This window comes from Bos taurus, chromosome 26, assembly GCF_002263795.3.
Source record: "Bos taurus isolate L1 Dominette 01449 registration number 42190680 breed Hereford chromosome 26, ARS-UCD2.0, whole genome shotgun sequence".
In the NCBI taxonomy this organism is placed as follows: domain Eukaryota; kingdom Metazoa; phylum Chordata; class Mammalia; order Artiodactyla; family Bovidae; genus Bos; species Bos taurus.
In genome coordinates this window covers 45,644,913-45,658,695 of record NC_037353.1, presented here as the reverse complement: position 1 = coordinate 45,658,695, position 13,783 = coordinate 45,644,913, and the positions used below count along the sequence as shown (strand labels likewise).

Below are 13,783 nucleotides of genomic sequence, written 5' to 3'. Positions count from 1 at the left end.
CCTGGGACTGGGGGCTGGACCATCTGGCACTGAGACAATATCAGAGCAGAGAAGGGTGGGTTCTGATACATGGTGTGTGGGCCACGGACCCCCAGTTCCTGGGCCCAGAGGATGAGCCTCAGCCTCGGAGCCCAGTCCATCTGGCTTCTCTCCTGTCTCATGCCCTTGTCCCTTATGGGAAACTGAGGCTGGAGAAAGCTCTGGGTTTTCTGAGCTCTCCACGCCCGGGTTGCTGCAGGAGAGTCCGAGCCTCTATTCTCCCTGCGCCGCACCAGTGAAGACGCGATATTCACAGCAGCGTCGGTGTGTCTGAGCTGCAAGCCCAGGTTCCCCTTTCAGACTCTACTCAAAAAGGCGTATGTCCCTCAGTGTCTTAGCTATAGGGGGACATGCTCAGACCGTCCCCACTTTCCCCTCTGTCAATACAAGGGACACAGGAGAGGACTTAGGAACCCACTACACTCAAAATGTGACGGTTCTTGTGTTTCTGTTTAAGTGGCGTTTGGATACAATGAAAAATAGTGAGTCTTTAGGCAGAAATACTCATGCATCTTTGTATTAGGGGACTAAGTCACATTTTAAAACCTCTTTATTCACTTTACTGTTGTTAAACCCCCGTATTCTTCTTATCCACCAGTTTGCTGACTGTTGTTGACCCGAAACTCATTTTCTCCAGTCCCCAGCTTTCTAGACAGATTTTCTGTATTTCTCACCCATGAAGGGAATGATCTCCTTGGACATCCATCTTTCAGTTGGAAAGCCTTGAAATGCTCTCTTTGCTCTACAAATTCCTCCTCTCTGTACTCTTCTTAGCATTAGAAAGTGAAGTCGCTCGGTCATGTCCGACTCTTTGCAACCCCATGGACTGTAGCCTACCAGGCTCCTCCATCCATGAGATATTTCAAGCAAGAACACTTGCTGCCATTGCCTTCTCCAGGAGTTCTTAGCATTAGGTATTCATACACCTTGATTTGTCCAAAAGGTGGTGGTGGTGCTTTAGCTGCTCAGTCATGTCTGACTCTTTGCAACTCCAGGCTCCTCTGTCCATGGGATTTCCCAGGCAAGAATACTGGAGTGGCTTGCCATTTCCTTCTCCAGGGGATCTTCCAGACCCAGGGATCGAACCTGCGTTTCCTACTTCACAGGTGGATTCTTTACCACTGAGCCACCTGGGAAGCCCTTGTCCAAAAAGAGACCATCCAGCATTGTTAGAGACAGATTTACTCAATTATGAATGAGAGATGCATACTGAAAAATTATTATTGAATAGTAAAGCATATAAGTCATAATAATGTAGTTTCCAGTATATTAAATTTTTCTTTTTCTCCTTCCTCTGCCGTATTGAAGCTGACCAAGCCCCCTCCATCACCAACAACTCTAGGCTGTTACAGGTCCCATCTCGCACAGGCGAAGGCTCTGTCCTTGCTGACACCTGTGCTCTAGGCACCGACCACCTGCCCCTCTCTGCCCACGTTTCTGCATCCTGTCCCTTTAGATCATCCGTCCTCTCTCTGCTTCCCTTTAGAACTACCCTCAGGAAAGTTTCTGTGACCTCCCCTGTCGCCGTCCCCTCAGCCCACGCACCCCCCCCAACCCCCAGCTATCCCATCAAGGTCACCAACCTCCCGCCCATCCCTGGAACTCTGGCCACATGAAGAAAGACCACCAGCTCCTTCTCCAGACTTCCATCACCTCCCCCACCCCTCTCCTTCCTCTGCCCCTGACCCTCCAGGCAGGGCTGCAGGCAGCAAGCCCACCCTGGGGATCCTGTGACAGCTCAGAGGACGATGCTGAGAAGATGCAGATTTGAGATCAGAAGCCAGAAGGGAGGTTAGGCTCCTCCACTGAGGCTGATCTCCTGAGCAGAGGACGAGTAATGGTGCGGAGCGTGCACGAGCTTTGTCAGTGAGTGTGAGAAATGGTCGGCGTTTCCTATTCCTAGCACATTCTTCTCAAAGGCTTACTGTTAAGTAGAGCACATCTCTGACCCGCTGTGAAGGTCCGGCTGATTTAAACCAGACATGTCCCAAAGAGATTGAAACCCGCATAAAAGTGGGAGAGGGTTCTCAACTCTGGACTTGGCTGGAGAGAGTCTGAAGAGATCTGACTTTGTAAGGGGACCCTATCTCTCATCTGTTACATTTGCAGCACTGCGGCTTTGATTTCTTCCATAATGATCAGGGCAGGCTTCCCTGCTGGCTCGGCGGTAAAGAATCCGCCTGCCAATGCAGGAGACACGAGTTCAATCTCTGGGTCAGGAAGATTGCCTGGAGAAGGAAATGGCAACCCACCCCATATTCTTGCCTGGAGAATCCTGTGAACAGAGGAGCCTCGTGGGCTACAGTCCATGGGGTCACAGAAGAGTCAGGTATGAGTTAGCTACTAAACAACAACAATATTGATCAGGACTTTGGTTGTAAAGCCCAACCAGAACCAGCTGAAGCAAAAGACAGGGGTTGATTGAGGAGAAGTAGAGCCCAACTGGACCCCCGAGGCACTTGGAAGAAAGACTACCCTTTTTGTCCCGTGTCACAGCTGGTGACGGCTGGGTGTTCCCGGGGCCGTGTCCTCCTGCACCCAGGGCGCAAGCTGGAGGAAGCCTTGAGTGCATTTGTGTGAAGCTCTGAGAGCAAAAAAGGAAAGTCTGCTTCTCCAGATTCCCCAGCTCCAGGCAGGCTGCAGGCAAGACTAGAGATGGGTTCTCTTGGGTCCCAGGTTCATCGTGGGGCTGGGGGTGGAGTGACCCCAGAAGAACTGAGCAGTGTGACATGCATTCCCTGGACAGGAGGGTTGGACAGCATCGTCACTGTGTTGTCACCTCCTGCAGAGTCCAGTGTTTAAAACACTCTCCACTTGCTGCTGCTGCTAAGTCACTTCAGTCGTGTCTGACTCTGTGTGACCCCATAGACGGCAGCCCACCAGGCTTCCCCATCCCTGGGATTCTCCAGGCAAGAACACGGGAGTGGGTTGCCATTTCCTTCTCCAATGCATGAAAGTGAAAAGTGAAAGTGAAGTTGCTCAGTCGTGTCCGACCCTTAGCATGGACTGCAGCCTACCAGGCTCCTCTGTCCATGGGATTTTCCAGGCAAGAGTACTGGAGTAGGGTGCCATTTATGAGAAAGCAAAAGGAGAAGGGGGTGACAGAGGATGAGATGGTTGGATGGCATCACCGACTCAATGGACAGGAGTTTGAGCAAACTCCGGGAGACAGTGAAGGACAGGGAAGCATCAGTTCAGTTCAGTCACTCAGTCGTGTCTGACTTTTTGCAACCCCATGGACTGTAGACTTCCCTGTCCATCACCAACTGCAATTAGAGTTGGACATGACATAACAACCTCACAACAACTCATTAGTGCCCAGACTGATAAAATGCAGAGGTGTTTAGAGCTTTTCCCTGCCTCCCACCAACCTGACTACCCAGATTCCAGACCCTCGGGTCTCCTGGCCTTGCTGTCCTCTGCCTGGAACCCGCTTCTCCCAGCCCAGTTTTGCCCGCAGACTCCTCCTCTGCTCTCTGTAAAGCCTTCCCTTTTCCCTGCGCTCCACCTGCTGTGCATCTGTTCAGCCAGGAAGACTCTGTTCCTGCCTCTGTGACAGCCCTCCCCGCCCAGTACTGTGCTCTGTCACCTCCCTGGGCAGTGTACCCAGCATGCAGTAGGCGCACAGGAAGTACTTGTGGCGGCGATGTTGAGAAGGACAGAATGCACGTATGACAGAAGAAAGCACAGAATAGTTTAAAACCTAAGCAAACTCAGGCTTTGCTGCCTTCAGTGAAGGTCTAGTAGATCGCAGGCCATTTTAGTTAGAGGTGTTTGCTCCTCTAACCAATTCATCTTAGAAATTCAGTATTTCAGTATGACCAAGGTCATTTCCCCCCCTGCCTACAGCACTCTTTCTAACATTTCATCATTGTATGAAACACTTCTTTGACATTTTAATATTGACAGCTGGCTCCCTCACCTGTGGGCGAATTAGCGGGCCAGTATTGTGGATCCAAAATGATGTTTCCCGATGGGGAGCTTAGCTGCTGATTCTAGATAGCGAGGCCATGTGACTTCAGAAGGGTGGGCCTCTTCTGAGTTTCTGCCAACTATAATGAATACTGCTGTATGTTATATGTGTAAGTTATTAAGAGAGTAAATCCTAAGAATGTTCATCACACAGAAAATCTACATGTGCTGTTCATAAAAGTGTTGCATGTGTGTGTGTACTTGTGCACATGAGCACGTGTGTACACACACCTGCCTGAGTTGGAGGACTGAGATGGGAGGGGGAGGAGGGCACCACGTGTACCATAGGGGCTGCAGTTCAGAGCACATGCTGAGTCTCCTGGCTCTCCTCTGGATAACCTGAATAGGTTGAAGGCCCGAGGGAGCCTCATGGGGTCATCTGTACAGTGAGGAGGGAGTTGGACCCTTGCCGCCGTCCAGCCTAGATACGAGCAACATGTCAACACGAATCTACACTCAGGTTTATGTGGTTTTTATTTTTCCACAGAGGTCTCATCGCCAGCAGTTTCACGGAAACCCACTATCTACAGGATGGCACGGACATCTCTCTCATCCGAAATTACACAGTAAGTCCTGCGTGGACACCAGGATACTATGCAATCAGATCTGTGCTTAAACTCCGTAGCTGTTTTATCCTCAGCAAATTCACCTGCCCAGATCCTTCCGTTAGACCCCGGAAGAGCTTGGGCATCGCTTACTGTTTGGCCATTCCATTGTAACTCCAGAAAAACTTGACTTTGGCCAGGTATGTGCCAGGGCAGTCCTTGAAGGTACAGCTTTATTGCAGGCTGACATTGAATCCACCTGCTAAAAACTATGGGATGCTAAGCCAGGCAAATCCTTCCGGGAAACCGACCCCAAATGAGAGTTGATTCAGAAAGCTGTCATCCCCAGGCTGAACTTGGCAGCGTTAAACTTGTAAGACCCTTAAAGAAATTCAAAGGAAAACTGACTCTGCTTAACCTGTCATAAATGTAGCCGCCGTACTGCTATGATCCTGTATCTTGGTTGTTACTGGTATGTGACATTTATCGGCGCTTGGCTTTTCTGATATCTGAAGTTTTCTGTGTAACTTAGGGTGTTAATTTTGTTTATTCCTGTAACAAACGTCTATTGTGCTCAGCCCCAGGTGTGAATGTGGGCATTAAAGAGAGTTGTTGCCTCTGAAGACTGATGGTTACGTGTTTTAAAGAGCTATGGGTGTTTGTTTTAAAAAGAATAATTTTAGGGCTCCCTTGGTGGCTCAGTCCTGGGTGTTCATTGGAAGGACTGGTGTTGAAGCTGAAACTCCAATACTTTGGCCACCTGCATTATGCCAACACTTTTCTTTATCACGTGTTTGGCACTTCCAAAGATGCGAAGAGCTGACTTATTTGAAAAGACCCTGATGCTGGGAAAGATTGAGGGCAGGAGGAGAAGGGGACAAGAGAGGATGAGATGGTTGGATGGGATCACCAACTCGATGGACATGGGTTTGGGTGAACTCTGGGAGTTGGTGATGGACAGGGAGGCCTGGCGTGCTGCAGTTCATGGGGTCACAAAGAGTCGGACATGACTGAGCAACTGAACTGAACTGAACTGGTAGCTCAGATGGTAAAGAATCTGCCTGCAATGCAGGAGACTTGGGTCTATCCCTGGATCAAGACGACCCCCTGGAGGAGGACATGGCAACTGGCTCCAGTATTCTTGCCTGGAGAATTCCATGGACAGAGGAACCTGGTGGGCTACAGTCCATAGGGTCACAGAATCAGACACAACTGAGTGACTAACACACATACACACACACGAACTGAAAGGCTTTCCATCGTAGGCAGCAAATTCTCCCTTCTCTGCATTATGCCAACACTTTTCTTTATCACGTGTTTGGCACTTCCAACCCATTACCTTCAGATTTCCAGGAGTATACAGAGTGAACTGAGGCCCAAAGAAAGCACCTGAAAACCTTGGGTTAAAAAAAAGGCATATAAGAATTTTTATTCATGCCTGAGCAAGCTTGAGAGAGTCAGATAAATCTCTGGGAATGAGGGGAATCTGGGGGAAATTGGATACAGGTGTATGTATGGTTAAATCCCTTTGCAGTCCATCTGAAACTATCACAACATTGTTAATCAGCTATACTTGAGTGAAAAATAAAAAGTTAAAAAAAATAAAATAAAAGGAATAAAAAAGAAACAAAGCAGGGATGTAAGCTCAGAGTACTGGGCTGGTGAACTGAGGTCATAGGACCCCAATGGGCTATTCAGGACTTAGAGAGGAGACCCAGTGCTTCAGTGCTTGGGGGTTGGGACAAGAGAGGTGGGCATCTGAAATTGAAAGTGAAAGTGTCAGTCCCTCAGTCGTGTCCGACTCTTTGTGACCCCATGGACTGTAGCCCACCAGGGTCCTCTGTCCATGGCTCTTTTCCAGGCAAGAATACTGGAGGGAGTTGCCATTTCCTCCTCCAGGGAATCTTCCCAGCCCAGGGATCGAACCCGCGTCTTCTCTGTCTCCTGCATTGCAAGTGGATTCTTTAGCCACTGAGCCATCAGAGAAGCATTGAGAATCCCACAAAAGTTAGGCCCCCAGAGAAGTGCTTCCTCTGTGAAAAAAAAGGACAAGGAAAACCCCAGTCCAGAGAAGGGGAAACAGAGAGAATTGTCTCCAGGTGTCCTGGAGTGAACAACAATTTCATAAAAAATAGAGAAAGTGAAAGCCCAGCGGGTCTTATAAACTGTACATTTGAAACAGGGTGGACTGGTGCCCAAATTCTAAAACCAGCATAGGGATGGGACTCCCATTCAGTGTACTGACCTCAAAAGTGGTCGCAAGTCAGCTGTGCTGGATCCCCTGGGGCCAAGCTGAAGCCAACTGAAAATAGTTCTCTAGGGATATTTCGGAGAAGGCAATGGCACCCCACTCCAGTACTGTTGCCCAGAAAAACCCATGGATGGAGGAGCCTGGTAGGCTGCAGTCCATGGGGTCGCTAAGAGTCAGACACCACTGAGCAACTTCACTTTCACTTTCCACTTTCATGCATTGGAGAGGGAAATGGCAGCCCACTCCAGTGTTCTTGCCTGGAGAATCCCATGGACGGAGAAGCCTGGTAGGCTGCAGTCCATGGGGTCGCACACAGTCGGACACAACTGAAGTGACTTAGCAGCTGCAGCAGCAGCAGGGATATTTCTGTGACCAACCTAGACAGCATATTAAAAAGCAGAGACATTACTTTGCCGACAAAGGTGCGTCTAGTCAAAGCTATGGGTTTTTCCAGTAGTCATGTATGGATGTGAGAGTTGGACTATAAAGAAAGCTGCTGCTGCTGCTGCTGCTACGTTGCTTCAGTCGTGTCCAACTCTGTGCGACCCCATAGACAGCAGCCCCAAAGAATTGATGCTTTTGAACTGTAGTGTTGGGGAAGACTCTTGAGAGTCCCTTGGGCTGCAAGGAGATCCAACCAGTCAATCCTCAAGGAAATCAGTCCTGAATATTCATTGGAAGGACTGATACTAAAGTCAAAATTCCAATTCGCCACCTGATGCGAAGAACTGACTCATTGGAAAAGACCCTGATGCTGGGAAAGATTGAAGGCGGGAGGAGAAGGGGACGACAGAGGATGGGATGGTTGGATGGCATCACCAACTCAATGGACATGAGTTTGAGCAGACTCCAGGAGATGGTGAAGGACAGGGAGGTCTGGAGTGCTGCAGTCCATGGGGTCGTAAAAAATTGGACACAACTGAGCGACTGAACTGAACCAAGGGATATTTATACAGCCAGATTACATAAGGTTCCCATGTCAAAAACAAAAAGGAAGAAGAATATTATTAAAGATAACCCAAAGTCAAAATGACGGAACACATAATTAGCAAAATCCAGCATAAGTGACAAGGAAAAGGAGAGAATTAGCACCTTCAGGAATGCTAGCACCTTCAGGAATGCGAGATGATGGAAAAGTTGGAGAAAAGTCTGAAATATTTTAAAGAGAACAGAACCTAGGCCCAATAAAAATTCCAGAGTGAAAACACAAGGGGGTGGAAAGAAAACTAAAGAAACCTCTAAAGAAACTAAGGAAAACTAAAATCCCTCCTGCTTAAGACGGGTAAGTGGCTTCTCAGTGGCATCCTGAAGGAGCAGCTGTTGGTTTTAGAAGGCAGAGGGCACAGCGAACACAGGTTTGTCCCTGTTGAGTTTGTGGTGGGACAGTCAAGTGAAGGTGTTCAGTGGGGAGACAGGTGTATGAGCCTGAAATCCAAGACAAGGGTGGGGACCGCAAAAGAGGAGGGCCCATCTCAGATACAAGTAGTTGCTGGTGCACTGACTTCCCTTGGGAGGGGCAAGTAGCAACCCATGCTGGTATTCTTGCCTGGAAAATCCCAGGGACAGAAGACCACTGTGCGCACGGTCCATGGGGTCACAAAGAGCTGAGCATGACAGGCATGCATTATTCACCTGACTTTCTTCTCTCTCTCTCTTTTTGTCTCCTAAGACAATGTCATTTAAAATATGCTTTTAGAGTTAACATGACGGCTTTTCCTTACAGAATAAATTGTTGTTCCAATTAAAAGCAGAAAAAAAGAGATTCTAGAAATACTTGACAATAGGCTGGAGTCCTCCAAATGTCACTGGTAGATGGTGGAAGTGCTGGTCGAATGCAGACCATCCTCCGGCTTTAAGATATGCTTCCAAGTTAATTTTCATAGTTTCTTGTTTTGTATCTCCAGCTCCCTGACTCATTCCCTATTCTCAGGCATTTTTGGTTTTTTTATCTCTTTTTGGGAAGAAATGTGATAAGAGAGAAGAAATAGGGAACTTGATAAACAAGGGTCCATCCACTGCCGGGGTGTATGGAACTTGGCTTGCTGATGACTGTAAATCCAGGCATCTCAGAAAGCACCCTGGACCCAAGGTGCTGGAATGTTGATCGTGGTTGTCTCTGTCTGGTGGCAACTCTGTAGTTTTCTATTTGTTATGAGTGTGTGTAGTGGGTGTGGACAGGGAGTTCCTTTCTCCTCCTCCTCATCTTTTCATGAGGTAACTGTGCAGACAGGCAAACACCTCCCCTCTGCATCTAATCCCTCATTTCTCCCCGTGGAAGCATCTTCTCAGGGCAAGGAGGGCAGGAATGGGCAGGCCCTGGCAACCTCTGGTCCCTGCCGACTGGGGTGGGAGTGGGGTCCCTGCCTTGGAATGGCCAGGAGGCCAGCCTTACTGTCTTCCCTCAGCCAAGGGTGGGTAAGCCTGGCCCGTCCCTCTGAGGAATATTCCAAACAATGGTCTTCTGTGGCCCCAGCCTCCCGAAGATGGGTCCCCCCCAGGCTTGGCTAGCAAGAATAAGCTACCCTATGGAGATAAGGCTTAGAGATAGAAGGAAGGCTCACTTGTGCCCTGACCTAAGTTGTGTCCTTTGATGGAATGTACCAGAAACCACTCTTTCAGAGGTAGGTAACCTCATAGCGTGGCACACAAGTGGTAAGAATCCACCTTCCAATGCAAGAGGTGCGGATTCAGTCGCTGCGTCAGGAAGATCCCCTGGAGGAGGAAATGGCAACCCACTCCAGTATCCTTGCCTAGAGAATCCCCATGGACAGAGGTGCCTGATGAGCTACAGTCCATGGGGTCGCAAAGAGTCTAACACGACTGAGCATACACACACACACTCACACACATACACACACTCACACACACACTCACACACACACACATGCACACACGCACACATGCACACACACACACACAAATTCATAGTGTATTTTGATCTGCATTGGACTCTTTGAATCTGTATACAATAGAAGAAACAGCTAGAGGCTGGGTGAAATGGCATGTCCAAACCTCCAGAAACAATAAGCATATGTTGCTTTTATAATTACACAAACAATGACTTTTCCCTTTGTCCAACACCCACCTTCCCCCACTCCTTGGAGTACAGTTCTGATGAGTGAACTGTTGCTTTTGCTTAAAGAAAACCCGCAGGCCTCGACAGCCTGTCCTTCCAGCAGAAACCCTCTCAGGGAACTCATAGCCTCCTATTGTCTTTCGTAGGGGTAGGGGTGGGGAGGGTGGGTGGAGAGACAAGGATGCAGCTTTGGGGGTTTTGTTTCTATTGAATCAGGCTGGGAAACAAGGAGAAATGTGCTGACTCACCCCACTTTCCCCCCAAGTCAGCACACAGTGAATTTCACTAAATTTAAAATTATATATAAAATAAGAACCACTTTTTGGCTAGCGTCTTTCTTTCTCAAATTTAATCTCTCAACAATCAGTATAAGCTGGTTGACAGGCAGACTAGTGGCTGATTTAATTTTGGAATTGGTCCCTTGTCTTTTCTCTCTCTGTTGTTCAGACAGGACAAAATATCTGTGGCTCAAACCTTTGCTGGCCACATCTAAGGAAATTGCGTCCTACACTATCTCTTGTGGGAGACAATGCATGTGACGTTTATGCTGTTTACACCCCGAAAGTCAGCTCTGGGGAGGCCAGGATGGGCCTCCAGAAAGTCTCCTACGTGTTGTCAGCACTTTGGTCCAAACATATCCTTCCATTCTGTGCGTGTTAACAAAGCACCTTCCCAGTGCCAGGCCCCATGGCTGCCACAGAGAATAAAAACAGACAAGAGAACCCACACGGGGCTAGAGGGTGGAGACTGACATAATTCTAAGAATCACAGACTGAATTAAAATCTGTGCTGAGTGCACCGAAGGACAGGCTAAGGGCTTAATCTAGTCTAAGGAATCGTGGAAGGCTTCATGGAAGAAGGGCCATGTCAACCAAGATGCGAAGGTTGAGGAAGCATGACCCAGGGGATGGGGAAGGGAAGGACATTTCTGGCTGATGCCAAGTTTTACCTGGAGGTGGGGAATTGCCTGTAATTTGACAGGGGCCACAGTAGGTAGGATTTCAAGGCCAAGGGGACAGTCTGGTTGTCAGAGAGGAAGATGGGGAAGCTACTAAAAGGTGTCAACCCAGGGGTTGTCATAACCAGGGATAGGCTTTGGAAGACGCCACTGGCTGCAGTGTGGAGGTCATCAGAAAGGCAAGAGCAGAGATTCGGCAAGGTCAGGCAGCTGGCTCTCATGGATGAGCCCAGAGCCAGGGTAGGAGGAGATGGCAGGCCAGGGGCATGGAGATGGGGAGAAGGAAAAAGATTTGAGCTTCTGCACCTGAGCAATACCCAGAAGGGCTCCATTTGTTATATACATTTCTCATGGGAAAAATCTATGAAAACACTTGCTATACAAGACGTCCAAAAGAGCCCATCAGTGTTAACTGAGGCTGAACCATTAGAAAGGCATGAAATCCCGTATTTTGATTCAAAGTATTGTTTGAGTGACATCCATTCACTTCCATGGCAAATGTGTTTCCCATCAAAAGGAGTAGAATCTTCCACCATTGGCTTGGAAGTGGTGTTTATTTATTAGGGAGTTTATTAGGGAGTCAGCCACTTTTCATCTCAGCTAGAGAGCATCTGAAGAGGGTGAAAGATGGTTCTGGGGGTAGGAGGAGAGACAGAGACCATTTCCATCTCATAAGGAAATGAGCTAGGTTTGTTATCAAATTCTTTAAAAAAATGATTTAAAATGGAATTTGTTTCCCTACCATGTGTATACTCACCGCACATCTAATTCATCAGCTCTTCCAGGCTTGCCTGTGTCTCCGAGGCTGCTCTGTCGTCTCACTGATGAGGCACTAGACACCCCCTCCTCCCCTCAGGTCCTCACCATGTCCCAAAGTGCTTTCCACCTTCACGGCCGTCTTATCCCTCCTCCCTGATCCACTGACCCTGCAGCAGCTGCAGCCCAGCTCCTCACTTCTCAGCTGGAAGATGTTCTGGCCACCTGAAACTTCTCCCTGCTTTTCATCTCTCCTACGTGTATTCCAGCTGCCACTGCTGCCTACATGATCCTTCTAGAACATCCTTCTATTTATGCCATGCCCTGTTTCACTCGTATTTTGATCCTCCCAGATCATCGGTCCCTCCCTCGATCCCTCCCCGGTCTGCAAGTCCAAAATTCTGAGACCAGTCTTCCTATGGGAATCCCATGATGGTGACACGCCCTACCTTTTCATACATGAATTCACTCATTCATTCACACACACACACTCTCTCAACAACAAATGTTCTTGAGTGCCCACGGAGACATGGAGTAAGCACCAACACTATGCCAGGCATTGTGCCAAGGGCTTTATGTGTCCTTGGTTGTTTGACACTCCCAATATGTTATTTGTATACCCAGCTGAATAATCTGAGACACAGAGGGCTTCAGTAGGCAGACCAAGCTCCCAGCTAGTAAGGATTCAAATTCACACAACCTGAGTCTAGGATCTGAGCTCCTAACCACTATGATGCAAACACAGGGGTCTGTTCTAACTCCCTGGCCCGTGGTGCTTCTGTCATGGAATTCGGTCTATAAAACTGTAGTGAGGCAACTTCAGGAATGGGCTGGTATTTGCTGTGAAGAGAGATACCTGGCACATGCATCTGAAGGAGGGGAGAAGATGCTCGGCTCGCCTGCTGTCCTGGGATACAGGGAGAGACCAGGAGCCCTCTGGGAATTTGCTGAGTGCCCTGCTCTGAAGCCCATGGGAACTGAGGAAGCCCCAGTGCCCCACAGTGCTGTGCAGGATGGAGGGGACACGGTCCCCATCCTCGAGGAACATGCCATCTGACCACAGGGGACATGATGAATCCGTGACAAAGATGCTTTAGGAGCTAGGCAATGGCAGAGCCAAATCCGTGTGGAAAGTGCACTGCATCTCCACCAGCACCCCAGGTGTGCTGACTCACCTTCTCTCAGGAGAGAGGGGGCTAGGACAGCCTTCGGTGTGGAAGCAGGGGGTGTAGAGGTTGGGATTGCAGGCAGGGAGGGAGGCTGCCGGGCTGAAATCTGAGCCCGAGCCTTGAACCAGCTGGGAACGTGAATATGAACCAGACACACAGGCTTCTAGAGGAGCGAGCCCATGGTAGCCACTGCTCCGCTTTGATGATGGATTCACAGCCTCTCTTAACCCCCCTGGACCATCTATTCTTCTGAGGTCCTTCAGGTATCAGGATGATGGAAGGAGAAAGGGAGCTGTGGGCAAGAAAGGGGTCCGTGAGCTATGTCCGGAGCTGGGCTCTGCAGGTGTGTGTCTGCATGAGGGGCCACTGGCCTCAGCTCCTCCACACCACCTCCTGCCACGCCCCTCTGACTCCTGTTCATCCATCCACACAAAGTTCTGCACGACTGCCAAGAAGGTTGGGAGCTGGGAGTTAGGAGCTAGTGCAGGAGTGTGAGAAAATCACACCCTCTGCTTTCTCAGGGGTCAGCTTCTCCTGCACATGTTCATTTATTCATTCAGCAAAATGACGCTGAGCCCCTGGGGCCCAGCACAGAGGGAACTAGACAGGCAGAACCCAGTGCTTAAAGCATAATGGGTTTAAGTACATGTTGTCATATCCCAGATCGGTGACAGTGACACACATTTCACAGATTTATTTGATCCCTAAGACCCTGGGCAGCAAGCCTCAATCCCATTTCACAAATTAGAAATGGAGGCGGCGTCTCAGACCATAAGACTCCAGCTCTGGGTCGATTCAGCGTTCTCACTATTGCAGACACTGTTTCCAGGCTGAGTCTGCAGGGTGGTCTCAAAGACTGTGAGCACAGTTTTGTAAGCTGCATCCTCTAGTGCTGAGTTCCAGCACCAAACAGTAGTGTGATGGCCCTGAGGTTGGTCCTTCCTAGTCTTTTAAATGGACATGGTACTTGCTAGAGTTGGGGGCAGAGATGATTTAGAGCTGGGAGCAGCGATTATT

General features: G+C 49.0%; 1 protein-coding gene across 1 annotated transcript in view; it reads left to right on the top strand.

Annotated features, from left to right (window-relative positions):
• Window positions 1-13,783, top strand: part of ADAM12 (ADAM metallopeptidase domain 12) — a 390,084-nt gene that overhangs the window by 244,918 nt on the left and 131,383 nt on the right. Inside the window, 1 exon segment of the mRNA NM_001001156.1 lies at window positions 4,499-4,577. Coding sequence (NP_001001156.1) covers window positions 4,499-4,577 — 79 coding nt within the window.